At 37.1% G+C, this 26,404-nt stretch overlaps 1 protein-coding gene across 3 annotated transcripts; it reads left to right on the top strand.

Annotated features, from left to right (window-relative positions):
* The first annotated feature begins 313 nt into the window (after window positions 1–313).
* On the top strand, window positions 314–24,507 carry pcdh10a (protocadherin 10a). 3 transcript variants are annotated; one of them, XM_051109955.1, is made up of 5 exons: window positions 314–3,277; window positions 4,264–4,322; window positions 5,045–5,151; window positions 17,805–18,122; window positions 20,766–24,507. In XM_051109955.1, the coding sequence occupies exons 1-5, from the start codon at window positions 788–790 to the stop codon at window positions 20,783–20,785; spliced, it is 2,994 nt and encodes a 997-aa protein (XP_050965912.1). In that variant the 5' UTR covers window positions 314–787; the 3' UTR covers window positions 20,786–24,507. The 3 variants fall into 3 exon arrangements, with proteins under 3 accessions (XP_050965912.1, XP_050965920.1, XP_050965904.1); XM_051109963.1 differs by having other exon boundaries at window positions 17,805–17,962; window positions 20,766–24,363; XM_051109947.1 differs by lacking the exon at window positions 20,766–24,507 and adding an exon at window positions 18,463–20,759.
* Window positions 24,508–26,404: the final 1,897 nt, after the last annotated feature.

Genomic DNA, 26,404 nt, shown 5'->3' with positions numbered 1-26,404 from the left:
GAAGACTAGACACTGACAGATAAAAACAATGGTAGAAGGATTTCTGTCCTTTGTGAATCACGTTGTCCCGTGCTAATATTTACCTTGAATGCGACTGTTTGACTTTATAAGACATGTAAATCAATTCTCATTCTCCGTTTAAAGAGAGCTGGAGTGGGGATGTGAGGGCGCACTGAGGAGGGAGGGAGGGAGCGTCTGATTGACGTTCGTTAGGTCGAATCAAGTGACGCAGCGCCGGCAGTCCGGGGCGTCCATTGGCTGCTGGTGGCAAGAGCTCTGCGCAAAACAACGCACTGGTGCTCACTCTCCTTGCAGAACTCGGGAAGAGGGGACCTACGGATTTCTAAGCATCCCGCAGATATCATGGACTATTAGACAACTGTATGTAGAAAAGTGTTATTCGTCTGCAGTAGCTCGCGTTCAGGATTTTATTTGAAATTGATTCACCCACTCACCAAGCAAAAGAGTTTTGGAAAGATTTTGCTTCTCAGTAATAAGGATCGGGGCGTCTGTAGGTTCTGCAATGTCTTGCTGTGACGCACGGACTACTAAATTCTGCTCTCCTTGAGACAGCATTATATCAAATGGCTATAGATCTTGCGCATATGGCGACATGGTTTCCGGCTGACACCGTACAACACAGGAGCTTTCTTGTTCGTTTGGGAAGTTGCAAAGCGCATATGTTTTCTTGGACCAAAGCGATGGGTAATTCCTAAGCTGTGACTGGAGAAGAAACGGTGTCAAGACAGAGCGAGGGAATAAAGAGGAGTGCACTTGTTGTTTGGAGATGATTTTGATATTTCTCTTTTTCTCTATCTTGGATGGAGGGTTATCGCAGCTGCACTTCTCGGTTCCGGAGGAGCAGGAGCGCGGGACGGTTGTGGGAAATATCGCCGAAGATCTGGGGCTGGACATCACCAAACTTTCCGCGCGTCGTTTCCAGACCGTGCCTAGCTCGCGCACGCCGTACCTGGAGGTCAACTTGGAGAACGGAGCGCTGGTGGTGAACGAGCGCATCGACAGAGAGGAGATATGTCGCCAGACCGTCCCGTGCCTCCTGCACCTCGAAGTGTTTTTGGAGAACCCGCTCGAGCTGTTCCGCGTCGAGATCGAGGTCATGGATATTAACGACAATCCGCCGAGTTTCCCAGAGACGGACATCACCGTGGAGATCACCGAGAGCGCCACGCCGGGCACCCGCTTCCCGGTGGAGAACGCCTTCGACCCCGATGTGGGGACTAATGCCTTGAGCACATACGCCATCACCACCAACAACTACTTTTATTTGGACGTACAGACGCAAGGCGACGGCAACCGCTTCGCGGAGCTCGTGCTGGATAAACCCCTGGACCGAGAGCAGCAGGCGGTGCACAGGTACGTGCTCACCGCCGTGGACGGAGGGCAGCCGCAGAGGACCGGCACCGCACTGCTAGTGGTTAAAGTGCTGGACTCCAACGACAACGCGCCCACGTTCGATCAATCCGTTTACTCTGTGAGCTTGCGCGAGAACTCCCCAGTTGGCACGCTCGTTATTCAGCTCAACGCCACTGATATGGACGAAGGCCAGAACGGAGAGATTGTTTACTCTCTAAGTAGTCACAATCCGCCGCGCATTCGGGATCTGTTTAACATCGACTCGCGCACCGGGAGGATTGAAGTGACCGGTGAGGTGGATTACGAGGAGAGCAGCACGCACCAGATCTACGTGCAGGCGAAAGACATGGGACCGAACGCCGTGCCCGCGCACTGCAAAGTTCTGGTCAAACTCATCGACGTGAACGACAACACGCCGGAGATTAGTTTCAGCACGGTCACGGAGTCGGTAAGCGAGCAGGCTGTCCCGGGCACGGTGATTGCTCTGCTGAGCGTCACGGACCGTGACTCCGGCGAGAATGGACAGATGACCTGCGAGCTGCACGGCGAGGTTCCGTTCAAACTCAAGTCGTCTTTCAAGAACTATTACACGATCGTCACGGACGGCCCGCTGGATCGCGAGAAAGCGGAGTCTTACACGCTCACGGTGGTCGCCAAAGACAAGGGGGTACCGTCTCTCTCCACGAGCAAGTCCATCAAAGTGCACGTCTCAGACGAGAACGACAACGCGCCCAGATTCATGCAGTCGGTTTACGACGTGTACGTGACGGAGAATAACGTCCCGGGCGCTTACATTTACGCGGTGAGCGCCGTGGATCCTGATGTTGGACAGAACGCCTATGTCACTTACTCCATATTGGAGTGCGAAATACAGGGTATGTCCATCTTAACTTACGTGTCTATCAACTCTGAGAACGGCTACTTGTACGCGCTGCGCTCTTTTGATTACGAGCAAATAAAAGACTTCAGTTTTATGGTGCACGCCAAGGACTCCGGTGCGCCTGAGTTAACGGCCAACGCCACCGTTAATGTCATCATAGTGGACCAGAACGACAATGCCCCGTCCATAATTGCACCTCTGGGCAAAAACGGCACCGCGAGGGAACATTTGCCCCGCTCAGCTGAGCCGGGATACCTGGTGACCCGTATTGTGGCCACGGATGCGGACGATGGTGAGAACGCGCGCCTGTCATACAGCATTCTCCGAGGAAACGAGCTCGGAATGTTCCGGATGGATTGGAGAACCGGCGAGCTGCGCACAGCGCGCCGGGTATCCAGCAAACGGGACCCGCCGCACCCGTACGACCTGTTGATCGAGGTGCGCGACCACGGGCAGCCGCCGCTCTCGTCCTCTGCGAGTATCAACGTAGTGCTCGTGGACAGCATAGTGGAGGGCCGGAGCGGAGACCGGGGGTCGGTCAAGTCTAAAGAGGGCTCGCTGGACCTCACACTCATCCTCATCATCGCGCTCGGCTCCGTGTCCTTCATCTTCCTCCTCGCTATGATTGTGCTGGCGGTGCGCTGTCAGAAAGAAAAGAAACTGAACATCTACACGTGCATGGCCGGAGACTCGTGCTGTCAGTGCTGCAGTCGCCAAGCGCGCGGGCGCAAGAAGAAGCTCAGCAAATCGGACATCATGCTCGTCCAGAGCACTAACGTGGCCAGCACCGCACAGGTGCCGGTGGAGGAGTCCGGCAGCTTCGGCTCGCACCACCAGAACCAGAACTACTGCTACCAGGTGTGCCTGACACCGGAGTCTGCCAAAACCGACCTGATGTTCCTCAAACCGTGCAGCCCGTCCAGGAGCACAGACACAGAGCACAACCCGTGCGGGGCAATCGTTACCGGATACGCGGATCAGCAACCAGATATCATCTCAAACGGGAGCATTTTATCCAGCGAGGTGAAAAAACTTTGTATTACCTATCTTCATTCAGTATGAAATGCTTACATCATTAGCATTCCAATACCTTATTAACAATATTAAATCTTAGGTTTTAATAACTTTATATAGCTTTAATATATTCATATAGACCTAAATGTCAAACGAACTGCGAAGGTGTTAAAATATTATATAGATTTGGTCAGTGTTAGTGCTATATAAATCTTAAATGATAAGTTCATTGCATTTAAAAACTCAAAATTGAGTTTCAAAAATTGAGCATAAATGACTGAGAAGTTCACTGGATGGAAATATGGAATACGTCTCTGTACATATCCTATATGCACCTTAAGAGGCTATTCAGTAGTGATCTTTCCACTTCCTGTGTTTGTAATGTCAGATTGTAATCATCTGCTTGCTTATGACTCACATAGTGCTTTTAGAGGTAGCTTGGGGCTGTACTGCTATTTTCAGGCACTTTAATTACACTACAGCACTTCAGGGTCAGTTACATATAAGGATATAACCACATTTTCAAGACTGGATGGAAAGCAAATGTAAACATTTCAGAATCGATCAATGAAAAATCGATAGACCAATGATAGGAATATATGGGGGACGTGAATGGAGGTTACAGCCTGGTATAACATTTCTGCTCTGAAACTAGCATCTTCCTTTTTGCCTCCAAGACAAGACATGTTATCTTAAGTGAGCCACCCCCCCCCCATCCAACAAGGTCTACCTTACTATCCCCTGGCACTCTCTGAAAGGGTGTAGCCCTGGAGTCAAGTCTGAGTAGGGAGGGGGGGAGTGTATTGGAAGAGGGTTTAAGTATGCTAAGCACACAGTCGCTGGGTATCAGTGGAACAAAGGCGGTTCTATAGTTGAGGTGCTCTAGTGCATGGACAGAGCAGAACAGAGGCCTGACCAGTGTTTTAATGACAAATGTAGAATATCAAATGAACTTATGACTTATGACAAATGAACTTGCTGTTGTTGTCTTTTAGACCAAGCACCAGAGAACTGAGCTCAGCTACCTGGTGGATAGGCCCCGTCGTGTTAACAGGTGAGATTACTGATTAAATTCAATGTACATATACACACACATTAAAGTTTTATGTTTTATAGAGACTTTCCATAGACATAATGATTTTAATACTGTACAGACCTTATATTACATCTTAAACCTAACCCTCATAGAAAATGTTCTGTGTTTTTACATTAATTATTAATAATAATAACAATACAAATTTGGTATGATTTATAAGCTGTTTTCCTCAAGGGGACCCAAAAAATCCTAAAAAAAAATTAACCATAAACATTTAGGTTTTATATTTATGCATTTTTACAATTTCTCAATTGATTTTACTTTATATAGTGTTTTTACAAATTGAGACTGTAGGAGATTTTGTCAAGTTTAGCTCAATTCTGAGTACAAACTAAATAGGTACACAAACAAATTTATATATATATATATATATATATATATATAGTTATTTATTTTTTTAATTACAAATAAGGACTTCCCCAAAAGGACCTTTTGTTGGATTTAACTTCTGGTGGTCTCCAATCAAAATAACAATATCTGACTCGCCGTTGCATGTGTCATCGTAATGTTTGATACTTCACAGCACAAGTCTGATATAGAATTTGATATTGAATTAAATCTGCAGTCTAAACTATGCCAAAAGTGTTGAATAGCCAAAACAATCAATACTTCTAATGGGAAAAAGTAGTACAAAGCTCCAATTACCAAATGACTACTAAACCATAAAAATTCCCTTATAGTTCAGCGTTTCAAGAGGCAGACATCGTCAGCTCGAAAGACAGCGGACATGGAGATAGCGAGCAGGGAGACAGCGACCATGACGCCACCAACCGGGGCCACACAGCAGGTGAGTTGATTACGAGTTTCTCACCTACTGTCGACCTCACAGTAGATTTGAAAGAAGCATATACGACTGGAAAGCCCCTGGGGAATGAGTGCTGAGGAGAAACATAGGCAGCGGTACATTGAGAATCTTGGTTTTGAAAGTAACGTGACAAGCCTTCAACCGATTCCAGCAGTGGATCAATATAGGGACTGCATGGAAATTATACATCTGTCAACAGAGCTAAACGGATTTCAGTCAATGCCGCGAACGAGTCTGGCTTGTCTGATGGACAGGCTTTCTGAAGCATTTAATGAGTATTTGAAAGCTTCCACGGTAACGAACCCAAACAGCTGCCCACCACCCCATCTACACCCCCCAAACACAATTATTTTTCCATTCATATCAAATGCCATAAACGTTTGAGTCGAGCATGAGGAAATGGCAGTCGTTCGCTGGAGACGAATTTGATTTTATTTTGTTTATTCTTTATTTATTTATATTCAATTTGATGAGCTTTTCTGACTTTCAAGTCCTGTATTTCATTGCTGCTCGTTTATTGATCAAGGTGGAGCCTTACGGCTTCGATTGGATAAGGCTTTGACCTTTCTCTCCAAAGAATCATGACATTCAGCCTTCGGTTTGGCAAACAGTTAGATGATGGGTTGCCAGATATTACGTATGCGCCCTGTACAATAGAATACAAATTCTTGAAACGAGCACGGATTGCATGTTTACTGTAGAAAGGCCTATGATATGGTCCTTCCGTAAGTAGGAAGGGCAGGAGGCAGTGGGATTGAGATTTTTTGAAAACTTATTAGAGCATCAAAGAGGAAAAATGAGAAGATGTGTGTGTGTCCTTTCCTTCCCTGCTCTCCTCTGGGTGTGTGTTGGCAAGCTCGCAGTTTCTGCACTCCCATTTCAGTGCCTGTCTCCGCATAGCCAATTATCACAGCAAGGTTAAGATGAAGGCCTGGGACACTGACAGGGGTAGAACCACTGCATTAACAACCACTTACATACACACACGCTCACTATCTCCTTCACACATCCCTACCTCACCTCCTTTTGTTCTTACAGCATCAATTTGGAGATGTAAGTCTAAATTAAGAGAATCCCAGCCAAAGGATAGAAGAGAGAAAGAAAAACAGCATTTTAACCCTCATGTTCTGTTGAGATGCACTCTACTGCTTTTATGTTTATGGTCCCAGAGATCCCAGTAATAAAAAAATATAAAAATAATAGGTAGACTCAATTTGTTAGCATTACCTAAGAGTGAAAAGCATTTATTATCTAGTGTCAACATTTTCTAATACATTATCAACATAAAATATACATGTGTTAATAATATTTAATGGACATGAGCTACGATTAACAAAAAATAATAAATACTGTAACAAATGTATTGGTCATTGTTAGTAAAAATTATAAAATGTATCAGCTAATGTTAAGCAATGGGACCTTACTGTAAAGTTTTACCTAATAATAATTATACTTAAAAAGATGTATTTATTAATTACCTATTATCATCCCTTCAGACATTTTAATGTACATTTGACCTCATCAAAACCAGTGTTGGGGAGTAACTAGTTACATGTAACGGTGTTACGTAATTTAATTACAAAATAAATGTAACTGTAATCTGTTACAGTTACAGAGAAAAAAAAATGTGTAATTAAATTACAGTTCCTTATAAAAATGTTAATGATTACAAAGGTATTAAGGCGAGACACTGTAGGTGAACAGGGTAAAAAAATAAAAAAATAAAAAAATAACTAATAGTTATCACCTTACCCAGTTGGTTGATTACACTGATAATTGCATTTTTTAACTGCATTGATAAAAACATTTTTTGTATTTGTAAGTTTTCTAAAATGTTGTTTAAATATGCAAATGATGCAAATGATGATTTTTTTTTTTTTAATGTAATTTTTGTCACTCCATAATTCAGAAAATACTTAGAACAGACAGAAAACAGTATATTTTCACAATTTTTGGGGGGCTTAAAATGTATATAATCAAGCAAATTATATATGAACAAATCCCTCTGTAAAAAAAACTTCATATATATATAGGCAGGAATAAAAATGTAAAGTTTGGTGTGTGTAAGTGCTACTGAAGTGAAGACTTATGGCCCAGTGTAGGAGGAAAAAAACGAAGTTTGAGAAAAACGGCCTTTAAAAATATGGCTTGTAATTGAAATCTATTGACACAAATAGATAAAGTGCCATAAAAGAAACACTTAACAGTGTTTTTTGGATGTTTACTTTCCACTAGTCTGAGAAAACACTTTGACTGCAATATCTCCCCTTAATATTTACTATTTCTTGTTATGATTTTAAATCTGTATTTAGCGTCAGAACAAAGAGGTGCTAAAGCCTGATTTTGTGGTGGCTGTGCTTTAAGATTAAATTATTATATGCTTAATTTAAGATCTGAAGGATTGAAAGTTGGTTTGGTTGCTTCTATTGTCCTTTGAATAAAAAAACCTGCTAAATAACTACATGTAAATACAAATTTTGAAAAGTAATCAAAAAGTAATCAAATGTAATCAGTTACTTTAATAGAATAATTGAAATAGTTACACTACTTATTACATTTTAAATAGGGTAACTTGTAATCTGTAACCTATTACATTTCCAAAGTAACCTTTCGAACACTAAGCAAAACTCACTAAGCACTAGACATTATCGAAGTGTTTTATCACAAACTACGCATGCACTTTCAAAAAATCGGTCAGGTATCCATTATAGTATCACTGTTTCCATTTTGGGTTATTTTGACCTTTTCAAAACACATGAAATTAGAATAAAAGGTGTACTGATATAATTAATGTGACATTTTAATTTAACATTTTAAATAGTCCAAATTTTCTTCATAATTCTTATAAGATCAGAAATGCCTTGTACTATCTTTCAAGCTATTTAAATGGCCTTGGGGTCTCTCGGACGAGCATGAGTGTCAAGCTAGAAGAGCTGGGGTCAAGGCAAGGCCCTTTTCCTTGATTTAGACTGTTACATCTGCATTTGTTTGCAAAGAGACAGAGGCGTGACAAATTGCACAATTAGATTAACACGAGTGAGCGATAGATTGATGATTATCTATAAATGAGGGATGTGTGGTGATGACGTTAATCAAATCACTCCTGTCGCTGTAATTTAATGCTATCAGATCCCAATCAGGCAACTCCATTTGCTCTGCACGCGCACACACACACATGCACACACAGTTTATAGGAAGAGCTAATGCTGGGGGAATAACTTTGAAACTGTAGCTACAAGCTATTCATAATTTTAAGTAGTTCAGTTAGTCAAGCTACCCTCTTGAAAAAATAATCAGCCACACTACAAGTTACTAACAAAAGAAAACAATATACTGAGGTATTATTAGGGTGCAATATCTTTTTATATATATTAGATTATATAATTTAGCAATTTATACGGTCCTGCTTTATATTAGGTGGCCTTAACTACTATGTACTTACATTTAAATGCATAATAATTTAATACAATGCACTTATTGTGTACATACTTTTTTACATTGTACTTACATTTAAAAACAGATGGAACAAAGACACAAACTGCCTGTTTATATAAGAGTGTAAAATTGAAATTCTATATATTTTTTATGTGAGAATGGGGGAATGAGAATGTGGTAGATGTAATAATATGTCATTTTGTCTGAATTGTCCAAACTGAAACGGAATATGTAAGCCTGAGTGAATGAAGATTGGTGAATGAATGATGACGTCAAAAGTGGGTGGAGATTTCCTATTGTTTAGCACACTGAAGAAGGCATTTGAGCCGAAACCTTTGTGTCTTTGTCCCATCTGTGATTTATGCAAAAATAAGAAGTAAGAAGAATGAAAAGAGAAGTCTTTAATATGTGAGTGCAGATCATGATTTTGTATATCAAGTGATTTAATCACGGTGCAAACGACTTTGTGGAACTTACATTTAAAAAGAAATACCTGCATGTAATTACATCTGTAATTAATTTAAGTAATTACATTTATAATTACACTGTTGACCCATCCCTTACAGCTTAACCCACCCGTAAATCTACCCATACCAGCAAACCTGTCCCTAACCTTACTCATATCCCAACTCAATTGCAACAATGTTGTACATTGTACTGTCGTACTTTTTTGATGTAAGTACATATTACTTAAGGCCACCTAATATAAAATGTGGCCGTTTATACAGTGAAGATCTTAACTTACACTAAGACATTTTACTAAGTACAATTAATATACAAAAAAAGGTTACACTTTATTTTAAGGTTACCTTGTAATTAACTTGTAAATGTACTTACTATATTGTTAGGGTTAGGATTAGGGTTACTTGCATGTAATTATGCATAATTAATTGTTATTATAATATTAAGTACACGTAACGTGTAACAATGACACCTTAAAATAAAAAAGGTTACTCAAAAAAAAAAATGAATATGGTCAAAAATATACAACACCATTTAACGTTTAGAAACAAAACTGAAAATACCACACAACAATTTTAAATCAGTGAATATTTTTAAATGATTCTTTACATTATCCATCTAAACAGCTGTTTGTTCTTTGGATTATTGCTTCAGCTCACTCAGTATGAAGTTTTGTGTTCAATACAATGTGACAAAAGCAGTCATGCAGTGTTTTTGTCACACTACGCCACTACTCATTAGAAAAAAATCTTGCTACTGGAAAAGATTCATAATTAAACAACTTCAAATTACTAAAAAATAGTCAAGTTAGTAGGGTCACTCCACAAGACGAAAGGCGAAAGCAGTGACCACAGGTGATTTGCAATGATTAGAAGTTGATTTTGAATGAAAACCCACCCTGATTGTTCTTTGTAAGTAAACTGACTAAAGTTTGCTTTCGACCCTAGCAAAAACTCTCGTCCTCAGCATATGAGCACAGGTCTTTGGTCAGCCCGACGACAGGTGTTCTAAAGGGAAATTCTGCTCATCAGGGCTTTGGCAGTGTTTTTCCTTTCCGTTCTGATACTTTTGCACACCATTGATAAAAGATGTGATGAGCTCTCCAGAAGAGAAAATGCAAGAGAAGCGGAAAGAGACGAAAATAACACACACACAGTGGGATGCAGAGCACTTCCTGATGGAGAACAGCTTAGTTAGTCAGTGTGTTTGTACTCAGCAGCTCTTTTTTTTTCCTCGAGATATCTGCAGCCCTCGAGTCCAACATGTAGTTACATCATTAATGTTTTCAATAAAGCTCCCAGCCGCACTGAGGATATCTAATATCTAATCGAATACAGGTCTGCAATTATAGGATTTCATGGGCAGTTATGTAGATATTTTTATTTCTTTATTTATTTATTGGCCATGAAGTGCAGGTGTTAATCTATAGCATTCAACCTGCTACGCTAGTCATTGCGAGGTCATATTGTATTGCAGAATAATGGAATGAACCGTGCAAACGCAGTTTGCTGTACCGTATCGCTGTTAGATTTTAAACACAATTATTCCGACAGCTCAAATTTCTCTCAACGACTAAAAAAAATCATAAAATCCTAGAGGCCTACCGCATGCGATCTATAATGGATGTTACATTGTCAAGTTCTTTTTACCCAGAGCGCGCTAATGCTTAACTATCAGCCCAAATTTCAGCATTTAACTCAGATTGAACCAATTAAAGATTGCATCCAAACTTTGTTTTATAGATCATTTCAACCTTTATCCTCATTCAAATAGGAATTGTTTTCCCCAAGGATGGTCATTTTGTGTTTCACAGACATACTGTGATTTAAATCTCGGGCCAAATTGAAAATGTCTGTTTTTCTTCCACAACCATTTCTGTTGAATCCTTTGAGAAATCTAATCATGTTTGTATAGAAGCATCTGTGAATGCAGTATATTACTTTTTCCACAATGTTTCCCTTTATTTTTTAAGCTTTGAATACCATAGCTACATTTTTATGTATTGATTTATATTTATAATTCTAGCATAAATGTTTTAATGGATTGTAAATGGAAGTATAAGCAACAGAAATCTCAATCCTGTCCAAATCAGTCAATAAATAATTGTAACAGTATTTAAAACTTAAAACCCCCTTCCAAGCTGTTGCTTCGGTGTGCCAACATTTGCATATTTATTCTCCATCACCCCACAGTCTCCACCAAAATTTAAGTCCTAATCAGGATCTGAACTGAAATTCATAAAACACTATTATTTTGCTGTCTTGCAAGCACTAATATTTCCTTCAAGACATGCCAATCTGGTTGTTTTCCCTTCCTACAAAAGCAGGCCTCAGTCAGATGAGACGATATCAGGATCTACATGTTCTACACAAGTCTCTGCGTGTGACTGTGGTATCGATGTGAACGTCACGCTGTGAGCTTCTGTCTGCTCGCTCGGTAGGGATATTTAAAGGCCGCCTTTCTAATTACATTGAGTTTGATTGTATGCAGTCAGGTTTATCTGTGTACTTAATATCGATGATGTCACAATGGCCTCGGTTCCCTGCTTTAACAAGATTTACGTCTCTGTGTACACCCGTGTATCTCCGTCCATATATATCACCCAGATATAATGACGAAATAACAAAGTGGACAGGTTGTGGAAGTGATCTATGGATTTCACAACGCATCTGAGCAGAGATGTGAGCTGAGTGTGGGTTCAGATGTTGCATCTGTAAGATTAGAAGTACAGAGGTGCACGTAGGAAAAGAAGAATCACATACGAAATCTCTTTAACTTTGCTTATCCCTGACAGCAACGCTGCACAGAGCAAATGGAGACTTTTGCTTAAGCTTCTCAGATCTCTCCTGAGAAAAATACGCTAGTAATCTCGCATATGCCTCCTCTAGAGTTTCAGAAGAGATCTCAGCGATGTCAAAAACCGCTTAGACGTACTAAGACACCAAAGTCTGCAATAAAAAAACAGTGATTTCATTTTATAGCTCTATGTTAACACTGTATTTTTTCCTCTTAGGAAATTTGAGATAAATGTTTTGATACTTTAAAAAGAGCCAACTACAGTATAGGGTTAGTGTATCATGTCCTATTTTTAGTGTACGTTTGTGCCTTGATACGCACAATCCGGAGGCCTCATCACCAATTATCTCGCATTTTCTGCTGTCCAGTAAATGAAAGAGCTGTTGCAAACAAGCTGATTTGTTTGTGCACAACATAACCAGACAGTTTGATCACTAAATAATGCTTCATCATCTATTGAAGTTCCCTATAGCGCTACTAATAAGCTCCAGACTCTGGACTCTGTGCATTTAATCTCCAGCAATTTATGCATCTTATAGAACATGTTTCCTGGTCGCCTATGCAAATCATTACGACATTTTTACACTAATAAAGCATTATTCTCTTGTACGCTTATTTACGCATCAATACACACACACATAGTATGGTCAGCTTTATCAGTAGGGCAGATTTGTTCTTTGATCTCAGTCAGAAAAGCTTCTGCCACGAGGAATTAGAGATTAGAGATTGGCCTGACATGCATCCACCTCCTCCCTCTCCTCCTCTGTCGGCCTTTGTCTTTACCTTTGTCTCAAATATCTTATATCAGCCTACAGACTCTTTCATCCTCACCTTTTTTCCCCTTTCCCTTCAAATTTCCTCTTTTAAATTGGTCTCTCTCATTGTATCTGTTTGAATCTGACCTTGGTGCATCACTGTTTCTGCTCCTACTCCTTCACTCTTATATGGGTCGTTCCTTTTATGGAACTCTGTAACTTTTTAAAAAATGAATGTACTGATATTTTTAGAAAAATTTTTGGAAGTATATACACTGTGGTCAGGCCCAGGCACTTTTATACAATATAACTTGATTGTTTTTTGCATAACTGGATTGAAAGCCTAGAGTGAGGGACTGAGAGTTTGCACACCGAGGTGTTTTTCTTTTTCAGAATTCATCACATTTATTTCTAATGTTTAAAGATGTTTGTGCTGCTGCTTTCGTATCAAAATTCTGTCACTTTCTGAAGGATAATATTATTAAGGTGCTGGCTCTTTGTAATGGACCTTATGAACAATTGTTTCCACTTTTAGCCTGAGTGGCCACCGGAACGTCCAGTGTGGCGCAGTGTATGGAAATAATAGGAAAAATTAAGCACAAAATTAAATCTTGAGGAAGCGTGATATAACAGGATGTAGCAACATTGATACAATCCAGGTAGAGCTAAAGGTTGCTGGAAAGCTGCTGGATCTCATTACTGAAATGTTATGTTTCATTATATAAAATATCACATTTCAAAATTAGAAAGTCATGCAGCACTATGATTTTAGCATATGTCTATTTAAAAAAAAATGTACATGGGCAAAAACTACTAAATAATTGACAAGTGATTACTAGTTAAATCAATGTTCCTGTTAGGTATTACTGCAGAGCACCTAATGACATAATGCCTTATTTAATTGTGATATTATGATAAAATAGCTAATATGATTTCTATCATTAATAAAAAATTAGGGGTTTAATATTTCATGTAATATATTAAGACAGGCCATGCAGGTGCTGAATAATAGATCATAGCATACCATATTATGCTGCTCACCTTGACTGATTTTGCAGACTGTGCTGCTGGATCATGTTTTGTCGGTCCTGGAAAAAGATTTCTGTCAAATAAACATACTCCAAATTCAAACCCATGTCCAGGCTTATGCCTGATGCATGGGCACAAGCAAAAAGGTATGCGCACCAACAGTGATATCAATGGGTGCTTGAAATTTTTGTATGCAGCAAACCAAACTTGAGGGAAGTCTGGCTGAGCAGATGGACCTGTGTTGGAATTTTTTTTAGGCAGAGAATGACTTGGGATAATTTTAAAAGCACTATGTTTCTGACTGCACTGTGAAATGTCTCTGACAGTTTGCCTGTTCACTTGTTCTTATTATAAAGAGGAGGATTTATATACATAGTTTACTGAATAAAAATAACACACATGTGCAGTTGAATTGTGCAATGCAGTGCACATGAGGTATAAATGCTTTGAGGTGCACGTGCATCTGTGATGGTCAATGCAAGGTCAAATGTGTAAGGCTTAACCCTAATCCCTACTCCATCCTTTTTTCCTAGTCCAAATTTCCAAATCCCTAGCCTTGATTTTAAGATTAGCACATATTTTACCATTGCTGTTCCAAGTCAGTAGACACACAGGACACACAGATAAGATACCTAACCATTACCTACGCCCCCAAAAATCAGACCTCACAGGAAGAATTTTACAAGGTGGCAATTTTGATGTGAACTGCATGAATAATTAAAATTTTGTAGAAAAATAGGCATAAAGGTCCACTCTTACACATAAACATCAGTCGGGCGCAAGCAGACTGACACAAAAAAACAATTTGCCAAAATGTAAATAGTTACCAACTGCTATACAAAAATGTATGATTTTTGAAAACAAACAAACAAAAAAAAAGTAAGCATGAAGGTCAACCCCTTATATATAATCATCACTGAGGCATAAGCAAATTCATTCAGCAGATCACACAAAAATACAGAAATAAGAATGTATAATTTAAAATTGCCCAATCGGCAAAACGTAAGTAGTTACAAATTGTTGTATGAAAATGTGCAATTTTTAGAAAAAAGTTAGCATGAAGGTCTACGCCTATTTATAATTGCCACTGGGCGTAAGAAGATCGTATAAAAAAAGTACAAATCAGTGTACTAATTCATACGAATTAGCCACAAATTCGGCAAAAAAAAAAAAATGTAGTTACTAATTGTTGTAAGAAAAACGTGCAATTTTTAGAATAACGTTAGCATGAAAAATGAATGTCCACCCCTATTTATAATCATCACTGGGGCGTAAGCAGATCGTATGAAAATGTACAAATGAGATTGTACGAAATCACACTAATCACAAATTTATCAAAACGTGAACAGTTACGAACTGTTGCATAAAAATGTGCAATTTTTAAGGACCACCCCAATTATTAATGCCACCAGGATTATGCAGATCGTATTAAAAAAAATGTACGTATCAGAGTGTACGGATTGATACAAATTAGCCGTACATTCACCAAAACACAAGTAGTTGTGAATTGTTGTACGTAAACATGCAATTAAAAAAAAAAAAAAGCTAGCATGAAGGTCCACCCCTAAACATAACCATGAATTAACCACCAATCCACCAAAATGTAAATAGTTATTCGTGCACAATTTCAGAAAAAAGTAAGCATGAAGACTGACCCCTAAACATAACGTCACTGAGACGCAAGTAAATTGTACAAATTCATAGGAATTAGCCCCACATATAAATAGTTATTGCCTTGAGATTTTGATGTTGAGCACATAACCACTAAGCCTTAACTAGGATTTGTTTATTAATGTGATCATTTTCTCAATCCAAATTCTGAATTGGTCTTCAAGCTCCCTGTATCACTGAACCTCATGCTGGGGTTGAACCCAGAGGCCTTTATTAGAGTTCAGTGTGACGCCACACTGCTCTCTGCCCTTCTCTTTCATTTATTTCCCTTTCAAGCTCCCCTCTCGTTCTTTTCCTCTGAAACCAGCTAATTATCATGCTCTGTGTAGTCATTAGTCAGAAAGCAAGAGTGTGTATGTGTGAGCGAGTGTGTTTGGAGGCCGGTTTCTCCCAGCGTTGTTAGTTTTGGTTGCGTTGCCTAGTGTTTGTACGAAGGACTTGAGAGACCGGCGGATGAGAGACACGGTGAAATTAACAGCATGAAAAGAGCATGAAAACATCACAGCAGATTCGTTTAATATCGGTTGGTGGGAGGGACAGGGAGAGGCAGAGAGGGAGAAACAAAGGGCTGGAGAGTTCACTGCTTTGTGTATATAACTATCCTTCTTTCAGTGGGCCGCCTTCCAGTCAATTACCGTGCTTTGCTGAAGCCTGACAATGACTGCAGTTGATTATAAAACGAGTAAAAAGCTTGCAATCTGTCTGGTTAAATAATCATCTCCATTCAAATATGAATAATTTCAGACTCCACGCTCTGGATAATTCATAGTAATTTTGCCTTTGTATTACTGTTGACATCGGATTGTTACGCAGAAAAGCAGCAGATAAAGTGAAAGCAGAAGATCTCAGCGTGAGGAAGCGTGTAGCCTCCGCAAAACATCTTTTTTACCAAATAGATCTCGGAATGTGGACACGGGGACGCTCCCACGCACATGCTAATTTTGTTCATTTTAGCATTATTCATGGTCTTTTTGCTTTTATACCAAAGATATTCTGAAACATTACAAAAACGTTTTTTTTTTTGTGAGCAGTGTTTACATGTATATAACTCACCGGCTAGGCTGTATGTTAGGAAGTTTTTTAGATGTTTTTAAAGATGCTTCCTTGCTTAAATCATAAGAGAATCATTCAGAATTCAGAATCATTAAAATGATCATTATCATCAAGAGGGGTCATACAAAATGCATGTTACTGTTTATTTAGTACTGACCTGAATCAGATATTTCACATAAAAGACATTTACATATAGTCCACAAGAGAAAATAATAGTTGAAGTTACAAAAACCCTGTTCAAAAGTTTACATACACTTGATTCTTAATGTGTTGTTACTTAAATGATCCACAGCTGTGTTTTTTTGTTTAGTGATCGTTGTTCATGAGTCCCTTGTTTGTCTTGAACAGTAAAACCCCTCACTGTTCTTTTGTAAATTCATTTTTTTAGCCTTTTTTTTTGTATTTGAACCCTTTCCAACAACGATTGTATGATTTTGAGACCCATCTTTTCACACTGAGAACAACTGAGGGACTCATGTGCAACTATTATAGAAGGTACAAATGCTCATTGATGCTTCAGAAGGAAAAACGTTGCATTAAGAGTCGGGGGGTGAAAACTTTTTGAATTTGAAGATCAGGGTAAATTTAACTTATTTTGTCTTCTGGGAACATGTAAGTATCTTCTGTAGCCTCTGAAGAGCAGTACTAAATGAAAAATATATATATTTTGCCTAAATATTTTAGGCAAAATAAGAAAAATGTACACATCTCCATTCTGTTCAGAAGTTTTCACCCGCTGGCTCTTAATGCATGTTTTTTTTTTTCCTTCTGACACATCAGTGAGCGTTTAAACCGTCTGTAATAGCTGCATATGAGTCCCTCAGTTGTCCTCAGTGTGAAAAGATGGATCTCAAAACCATACAGTCATTGTTGGAAAGGGTTCAAATACACAAAAATGCTGGAAAACCAAATAATCTGTGGGACCTGAAGGACTTTTCTGAAGAACAGTGGGCAGTTTAACTGTTCAGTACAAGCAAGGGGCTCATAAATAACTATCACTAAACAAAACAAAACAAAAACACAGCTGTGGATCATTCAGGTAAGAACACAGTATTAAGAATCAAGGGGATGTAAACTTATGAAGCAGGTCATTTTTATTAATTCAACTATTATTTTCTCTTGTGGACTATATGTAAACATCTTTTATGCTCAATTATAGCCCAATTGCTATTGAAAACTAACCTGATTGCGGTTTGGTGTGTGTGTGTGGTTGGGGGGAGGCATGAAAAACATGAAAAACAAGTGGCAACTGTGTTAACTAGCCCAATTCCGTGGTAAAACAGCACACTTGGCAACACATGGAGGCTCCGTAGGACGCCTTACTCATTTTGGGTGCCTTTCTGGATACAGATTCACTATTTGGGCAAACCCCTACTTTCATAGTTATACATCTTTGACTAACATTTCCTCTCATCATTCCTCTGCCTTTCACAGGAGCTGATCTTTTCTCCAACTGCACTGAAGAGTGCAAGGCTCTGGGTCACTCTGACCGTTGCTGGATGCCCTCCTTCATGCCTGGCGACAGTCGCCAGGGTGCCGATTACCGTAGCAACCTGCACGTCCCGGGAATGGACGCGGTGCCGGACACTGAGGTACAGGAGAGCGCGGTTCCGGGCGATGCGTGCAATCGGGCCGATGATAGATCATTCTCCACGTTCGGCAAAGACAAGTCACACCACGGCACGCTCACACGCCACGAGCTACACACACTCTTACCAAGCGCCAGAGCGCCTTACAAACCCAACTATCTGTGTGAGTACTCGCTCAAAATGTACAATTTCTGAACTCCCCCAGATCTGATCCACTGCCGTCATCTCTTACAAATCTAACCCATGGCTCTGTTTGTATAGAACTATTTATATTTCTAAAAAAACTCCCACACATATGTAATCCCATTTCTCAAAACACCCTTTCTTGACCTATTCTCTCACTTTCCAATTTGTTTTCCCCTTTCCTTCAAAAGCAAAATGACAAAAATAAAAACAATAAATGTATAATATATGGACATATCAATAAAGGACTTTTTTGAGTGAAATTGTGGAGTTGTGTCCAACATTTTGTCCTCTCCCTGCCCTCTAAATTCTCCCCAAAGCATCTGAAGACACTGGTGAAAAACCATCTTATTACAAATTTGGCTGTTGAATGCTGAATTTGCAACTAATTTGTCATGCAAACCTACATAAAACATACTTTGTGCTGTGACTTTTCCTTAAGCTGAAATCTATCTTCATCATAATCATGGTTTGTCTATACATCACGTGGTTCTGCATCTCAAATAATCAAGATTTAGCACATTTTCAGTCACTGAATCCATCATGCAGCACAGAAATGCACAGCATGCCATATGGAATGGCAGTGGTTATTTCCCAGCTTTCATATACACCCTTTAAAATCTCACATTACCTGTGTTTTTCATCCATGTCTGTTCTAATCACCATATGCCACAGCTCTGCTGTAATCACACTCGCACCAGTCATCCTCGCCTCTGATTATAGCATGCAAACTGTGGTAGTGTACGCTCACAGCCGCTGACACATCCAGCACTTTGTTACTGTATGTGTTTTAATGCAGTATTACTACTACTGCACTAAAGCAAGGGCGAGTGTACACTGTTTGTTCTTCTGTGGGCGGAGACTAAGTGTGCATGTGCATGCATTTGTGTCCTTCCAAACATGTGGATATGATGGGCCTCTAGGCTATTTGCATAACTGCATTTTTTAGAACTGGGAAATTTGGGTTACACTCTCACAAGAAAATGCCACAATACTGACGTTTATCAGCGTACCAACGAAACATAACTCTGGAAATGTTTTTATGATGTTTGAAAGGGTTCTGTAAAGCCTTCTGTAAAGGTTATTTTTTTATTTGATTTTCATGTTATTTGATTATATTTTATTGCATAAAATGATTACATTAAAATAAAAATTAGCAAAAAAAGATAAGTTTTTAAAATTTTCAAAAATCATGTTTTTTCATTTTGCATTCCAATTAATCTCAATCAAACTGGAGTTGGGTTATTTTGATTAAGTAAACATAACTAAAAATACAGCTAAGTATCATTAATTACTAACTAACTCAACAAAACACAATAAAAACACGATAACTTGATTTTTGAAAATAAATAAAGAATAAAAAAAAAGAGTTATTTGTTTTTGCAAATAAACTCTTCATTTAATAAAATTAAAAATGAATAAAACTGTATTGAAGTATTTAAGTTACTATTGCATTGTATATGCTATATCCTTCATGTTGGGTCATTTTGACCTAGAGAGGATCTTTTTTTTCCCAAGAAGTAATAGTTAACATTACTGCACAGATTTTACTGACTTTGCTCAAACTAGGTAAAACAACTTCCCATTTTTTCCCATTATTTATTTTTTAAATTTTATTTTATTTTATTATTATTATTATTATTTTTTTTTTTTTTGGAAATGTATTTATTTATTTATTTGATGTCAATTTTCATGTTATTTGATATAATTTTTTATAAAATACATATGCCTATTAAATAAAATGGAACATAATTTTACATGCTAGTAAATTTGATCATAATTGCATAAAAGTTTAATAAAATGTATTAAAGTATTTAAGTTACTATTACATTTTATTGTATTAATTTAATTTAATTTAATTTAATTTAATTTTTTGGATAATGAGATCTTTATTTAATTTTACTTAATTTAATTTAATTATATTATATTATATTATTTAATTTTATTTTATTTTACTTTACTCTACTTTGCTTTTCGGGGATTTTCTCCCCACCTTTTTACACTGGTGGTGTTGCCGGTCAAAAACGACCCGCCTTTTAAACATTTCTTATGAATTTCTCATTATGCTACATTATTTCCAAATACTGGATTCAATCTCAGCTTTTTTTCCTTTCAATTAGTCTAATTAATCGAATGCATCTCAGTGTTTGAGTGAATACTGCCAGAATTATACACAAATAATGTTTTTTTCTCTTTTAAAACTGCATAAGCTAAGATCAGTGAGGCCTAGGATCAATCAGTTCCAAAAATAAACACAAAACCTGTGCAAACAAAGAAAACAAGTTGACAAAAAAAAAAAAAAAAAAAATGAATCCAAGATGTGGTGATAATATAGCATAAGAAGATATTTATAAACAATTTTAAAGCCTGATCAATTTTGAACGGTCGTACGAAATTAGGTAAAGATATAAAATGCATTTTACACTATATTTGACTGAAAGATCTGATTAATGTTCTTATGTAACTGTCTGAAACATAACAGAGTGATGTTTTTGTGGTGTACGGATAAATGTAGGTACAGCAATGCATTTCCTTGTGAGATCAGACTCAGCTTGAGAAAATAAATATTTGGTAAGGATCAGATTTTAACAATTCATGTGTTCTCCTGTTCTTTGCCCCATAGCACGCAAAAGGATTTCCTAGCACCTTCCGTGTGGACATTCCTGAAAAAGCGTGAGTTTGCACAGTAACGCAACCGGCCAAAAGCATCAAGGGTTTCTTTTTTAAAATTTCCTCCGTTTTTTTTTTTTTTTTTTTTTTTTTTTAATTGAACTCAATCACGGCCGATCTGGTCGCTCCCAGCTCTGTCGGACGTCTGAAATAGATTAAATCGGATGCGATGACGTAAGGACCCTGAGAATTCTCAGCAGGACTGAGAAACCTCGCCAAATCTTCTCCGAAAAACTGGATGACAAGAGGGAAGAACAGAGGGAGAGAGCTCAAAAAGAGGATTAGGAGTGATGGAGAGACAAAAGGAGAAAAATGGATGATCAATGGACACGGTTGTTTTCTCACTCTCTCCGCTCTATGATCAATGTGTCTCTGTTTACAGTCCACTGTAAACTATACCAACTATCTGAGCCCTTTACCCGTTTCGACACGCACACACTCACACAAACACACACGCATACACAATGTACAAACGTACTGTACAAAGAGCAGCCCAAACTATGTGCATTATAAACTCAACTATCCGTTTTAGACTTGACTGTTTTCTATAGTCGTTTATTTTTTCTTCTTAATCAGTGTGGTCAAGTGTTCTTCTGAAGTTACTATCTTTAGAAAAAGCGTGGATGCGGGGGACAAAAAAAAAAGGAAAAAGAAAAAAAAAAAACAAAAAAAGACGATTCTGTCCTCTCATTGGCCTACGGATACTTCATCTGACATTGTGGTTATCTTCACGTGTGCAAGTGTGTACTGTTCTCTTTTAAAGCTTCAAATAACTATAAACCTATATATATATATATAAACATATATATATATAATATATAAATATACTTTTTCTGAACCTGTGTAGCCCATTGGATAGTTTCCTAAACACCATATTGCCATAAACCAATACAAAGTGCTGAAAAGACTTGCATTAAAATTGGGGCTTCGAATTGTGTGGCCTCTCTGTCTATAAATGCAGAATTATTTTATGCTGTAGTTATTTGACATAATTCTCTGTCAAACGCACACATGCAATATATAGATGAGACCGGGACTAGTTGTCAAATCTGTTTTTTTTGAACACTTACATCATGTATAGTTCATGATATAGGCCTATACAGACATTGATATTTATGACAACATGACCTATAATTTAACTAGTAAAACCAAATATGAAACACAAAATGGTAACATACAAAAATATGTTTGTGTTTTCACAGTTTGCCCCAATATAAATGTGACAACTAACTTGTTGGAAAACAAAATAGCCTACTTATGTTCTAAAAGCCATTCATTATGTACAGTTGAAGTCAAAAGTTTTCATACACCTTGCAGAATCTGCAAAATGTCAATTATTTTACCAAAATAAGAGAGGTCATACAAAATGCATGTTATTTTTTATTTAGTACTGACCTGATTTTTGTTTACATATAGTCCACAAGAAAAAATAATACTTGAATTTATAAAAATGACCTTGTTCATAAGTTTACATATACTTGATTCTTAGTACAGTGCTGTCCCACAAAATCTTTGGTTTTTCAGCATTTTCATGTTTTTGAACCCGTTCCAACAATGACTGTATGATTCTGAGATCCATATTTTCACACTGAGGAAACTGAGAGACTCATATGCACCTATTACAGAAGGTTCAAGCGCTCACTGATGCTCCGGAAGGAAAAAACATGCATTAAGAGCTGGGAGTGAAAACTTTTGAACAGAATGGAGATGTGTACATTTTTCTTATTTTGTACTGCCCTTCAAAAGCTACAGAAGATACTTATATGTTTCCCAAAAGACAAAATAAGTAAAATTGACCCTGATCTTATTCAAAAAGTTTTCACCCCTTGGCTCCTAAGACACTGCAGCCAAAACACTGTTTTTTCAAAGCTCCTGTCAAGGTTGAGATTTTTGTCAATAGACTTCAGTTACAATACATATGTATAAAGGCAGTTTTCTCAAAATTAGTTTTTTTTCTCTTACACTGAGCCATAAATCTCCACTTCAGTAGCACTTACACACACCAAGCTTTACATTTTTATTCCTGCCTATATCCTGAAGGTTTTTACAGAGGGATTTGTTCGTATATAATTTGCTTGATTTTATACAGCATTTTTCACCCCTAAAACTGTTAAAAATATTTTCTGAATTATGGAGTGACAGAATAAGATACCCAAAATTCCCTCTGTAAAAAACAGTTGACTCTAATATGCAAAAAAATAAATAAATAAATAAATAAATAAATAAAAAAACAAGAATTTTGAAACTGACTTCATCCTGTTTAGATTTTTGTACTGGAAATTTATGCAAATGAGCACATATTTCATTACATAATACCTCATTTGCATATTTAAACCCTAAATTTGAGAAAACTTGTAATACAAAAAATGTTTGCAATTATCAATGTAATCAATCAACTGGGTAAGTAAGGTGATAACACGCAAAAATGCTGAAAAAAAACAAAATAATTTGTGGGACCTGAAGGATTTTTCTGTAGAACAGCAGGCAGTTCAGGACAAACATGGGACTCATGAACAACTATCTCTAAAGAAAAAAAACAAAACCAAATAAACAAACAAACAAACAAAAAAAACAGCTGTGGATTAAGAATGAAGTATATGTAAACTTTTAAACAGGGTCATTTTTATAAATTCAACTATTATTTTCTCTCGTGGACTATATGCAAATGTATTTTATGTGAAATATATTATTCAGGTCAGTACTAAATAAAAAAATAACCTGCATTTTGTATGATCTTGGTATGTAAACTTTTGACTTTAACGGACTCTTATCTTATAAATGTGTTGTTTTATTTACTTGTTTCCTCAACAGTTTTTTATAAAATATGCTATTAGAATCTTTATTTGGCAGAATTCACAAAAATGATCTAGGACTGAAACTAGGTGTCTGCACCCCACATATATGTTCACTGCTAACGAAAACATGTTTTTGTGATTAGACTCAAAGCTTCATATTTAGTGAGATCCAGTGCTTTGTGACAACTCACCCGGTCTCCTGTCTCTCCCTCTATATAACACACATTAGATCACAGGCTCATAGTTTCATTCAAAGCAATCCAGAACATCTTTTGCTTCTTGGCCTGAAATGATAAGCACGAGTATGAAAGACTTTGATTGCGGATGTTTATTCAGTCCTGCCACACTGACTGTGATTAGAGAGTTGTTTTGAACATTAAACTTCTCTGGCCTTTTCTCCAGTGTTCCTGATTGGCCATTAGAAGAAGAAAAAAAAAAGCACCCAGTTTTATGTCATGGGTAAAATCAGCATGTAAAAACAAGACTTTGAATTGAAAACTCCCGCATGACTAATCAGCAACAGAAAGACATCAAGCACTTCTTCCACTAAGAGGACAAATACGGTAGAAATTACTTTTCCTCTTGCACAAATGGACACAATGAGACTTCACAATAACAGAATGACGGCTTTTAAGTAAAGATGAGGTCTCCATTTAGACCAGCATCCCTGTGGGGTTTGTCCACACCACTGGATAATGAGATCTTTAATGGCTTAGTAATATTTTTCTCTGGTCGTGGTTGTTAATTTTAGTTTTGTAAAATATTTGTTTTAATGAATAGATTTTACACTACAGTACAAATATATATGCACTCTACCAATTAAAAGTTTAGAAGCTTTACAATTATTATTATTTTTTTTTATTATTAAGTCTCTCATCAGGGGTGCATTAAAAATACAGTAAACTGGTAATATTGTGTAATATTACAATTTAACATTTATTTTCAGCAGGCTTTACGTGTTCCATGATCCTTCAGAAATCATTCTAATGCAAATTTAGCTTTGCCACCACAGGAATAAATTGCATTTTAAAACATATTAAAATAGAAAACAGTTATTTTGAAGTGTAATAATATCTCACGATATTACTGTTTTTATTACGTTTTTGATTCCAAAGAAATACAGACTTGGTGAGCATAAGAGACTTATTTCAAAAACAAACATAAAAACTTTTATGATTTATTCATTTCTTTTGACTGGTAGTGTGTATATATCAACACACACACACACACACACACACACACACACACACACACACACACACACACACACACATGTCTGGTTTATTATCCTTGTGGGGACTCTCCATAGGTGCAATGGTTTTTATACTGTCCACACTGTATTTTCTATCCCCTTACCCTAACCCTACCCCTAAACCTAACCCTTACAGAAAACTTTCTGCATTTTTACTTTCTCAAAAAAACTCATTCTGTATGATTTATAAGCTTTTGTACCCATGGGGACCTCAAGCCAGTCCCCACAATGTCAAAAATTTCAGGTTTTACTATCCTTGTGGGGACATTTGGTCCCAACAATGTAGCAAAAACAAGTACACACACACACACACACACACACACACACACTTACACACAAATATACAAATAAACAGAAGGGGAAAAAGACAAATTACCAGGTAATGGGTAAACCACATTACAAATTATATCAATATAAATAATATATATAGAGTGAAGTCTCTTGTGCTCATCAATGTTCCATTTATTTGATCAAAAATACAGAAAAGTTAATATTATGAAATATTATTGCCATTTAAAAGAACAGATTTCTATACTTTAAAATCTAATTTATTTCTCTGATGCAAAGCTGAATTTTCATCAGCCGTTACTCCATCCTTTATTGTCACATGATCCTTTAGAAATGATTCTAATATGCAGATTTATTATAAATGTTGGAAACAGCTGTGCTGCTTAATATTTTTTGGAACGTGTGATACTTTTTACTTTTTTCTTTGATGAATAAAAAGTTAAAAAGAACAGTATTCATTCAAAATAGAAATCTTTTCTAACAATATAAGTCTTTACTATCACTTTTTATCAATATAACACATACAATCATGCTGAATAAAAGTATTAATATATTTCAAACAAAGAAAGAAAACCAAGCCCAAACTATATATTGTTACCAAAGATTTCTATTTTAAATAAACGCTGCTCTTTTTAAATTTTAATCATCAAAGAATCCTAAAAAAAAAAAAAAAAAAGAAAAGTATCACAGGTTAAAAAAATAAATAAATAAACAATTAAGCAGCACAACTGTTTCCAACAATGATAATAAATCAGCATATTAGAATGATTTCTGAAGAATCATGTGACACTGAAGACTGGAATAATGATGATGAAAATTGAGCTTTGCATCACAGGAATAAATTATATTTTAAAGTATATTAAAACAGAAAACCACTATTTTAAATTGCAATAATATTTCACAAAGTTACTGTTTTGTCTTGTATTTTAATCAAATACAAATCAAATACCACTAGTTTAAATTGCAATAATATTTTACAATATTACTGTTTTTTCAAAATAAAACACAATAATTCATATCAAATAAACACAGCCTTGATGAGCAAAAAAGACCTTTAAAAAACATTACAAATCTCACTGATCCCAAACTTTTGAATTGTACTGTGTACATATATTATATCACACTGTATGATCCTAAAAAGACAAATTTACATTCAATTCATGACCATTTCTCTCAGAACATCCCTGTGCTGTTTGAGGTTTAAGGTTCTGGCTATTATGTCCTGAAGGGTCTCTGAAAATGTCATTGTCATTTTGA

The sequence above is a fragment of the Labeo rohita genome, chromosome 1 (genome assembly GCF_022985175.1).
Source record: "Labeo rohita strain BAU-BD-2019 chromosome 1, IGBB_LRoh.1.0, whole genome shotgun sequence".
In the NCBI taxonomy this organism is placed as follows: domain Eukaryota; kingdom Metazoa; phylum Chordata; class Actinopteri; order Cypriniformes; family Cyprinidae; genus Labeo; species Labeo rohita.
The sequence above is the reverse complement of the archived record's forward strand: the minus strand, read 5'-3'. Positions and strand labels throughout refer to the sequence as shown.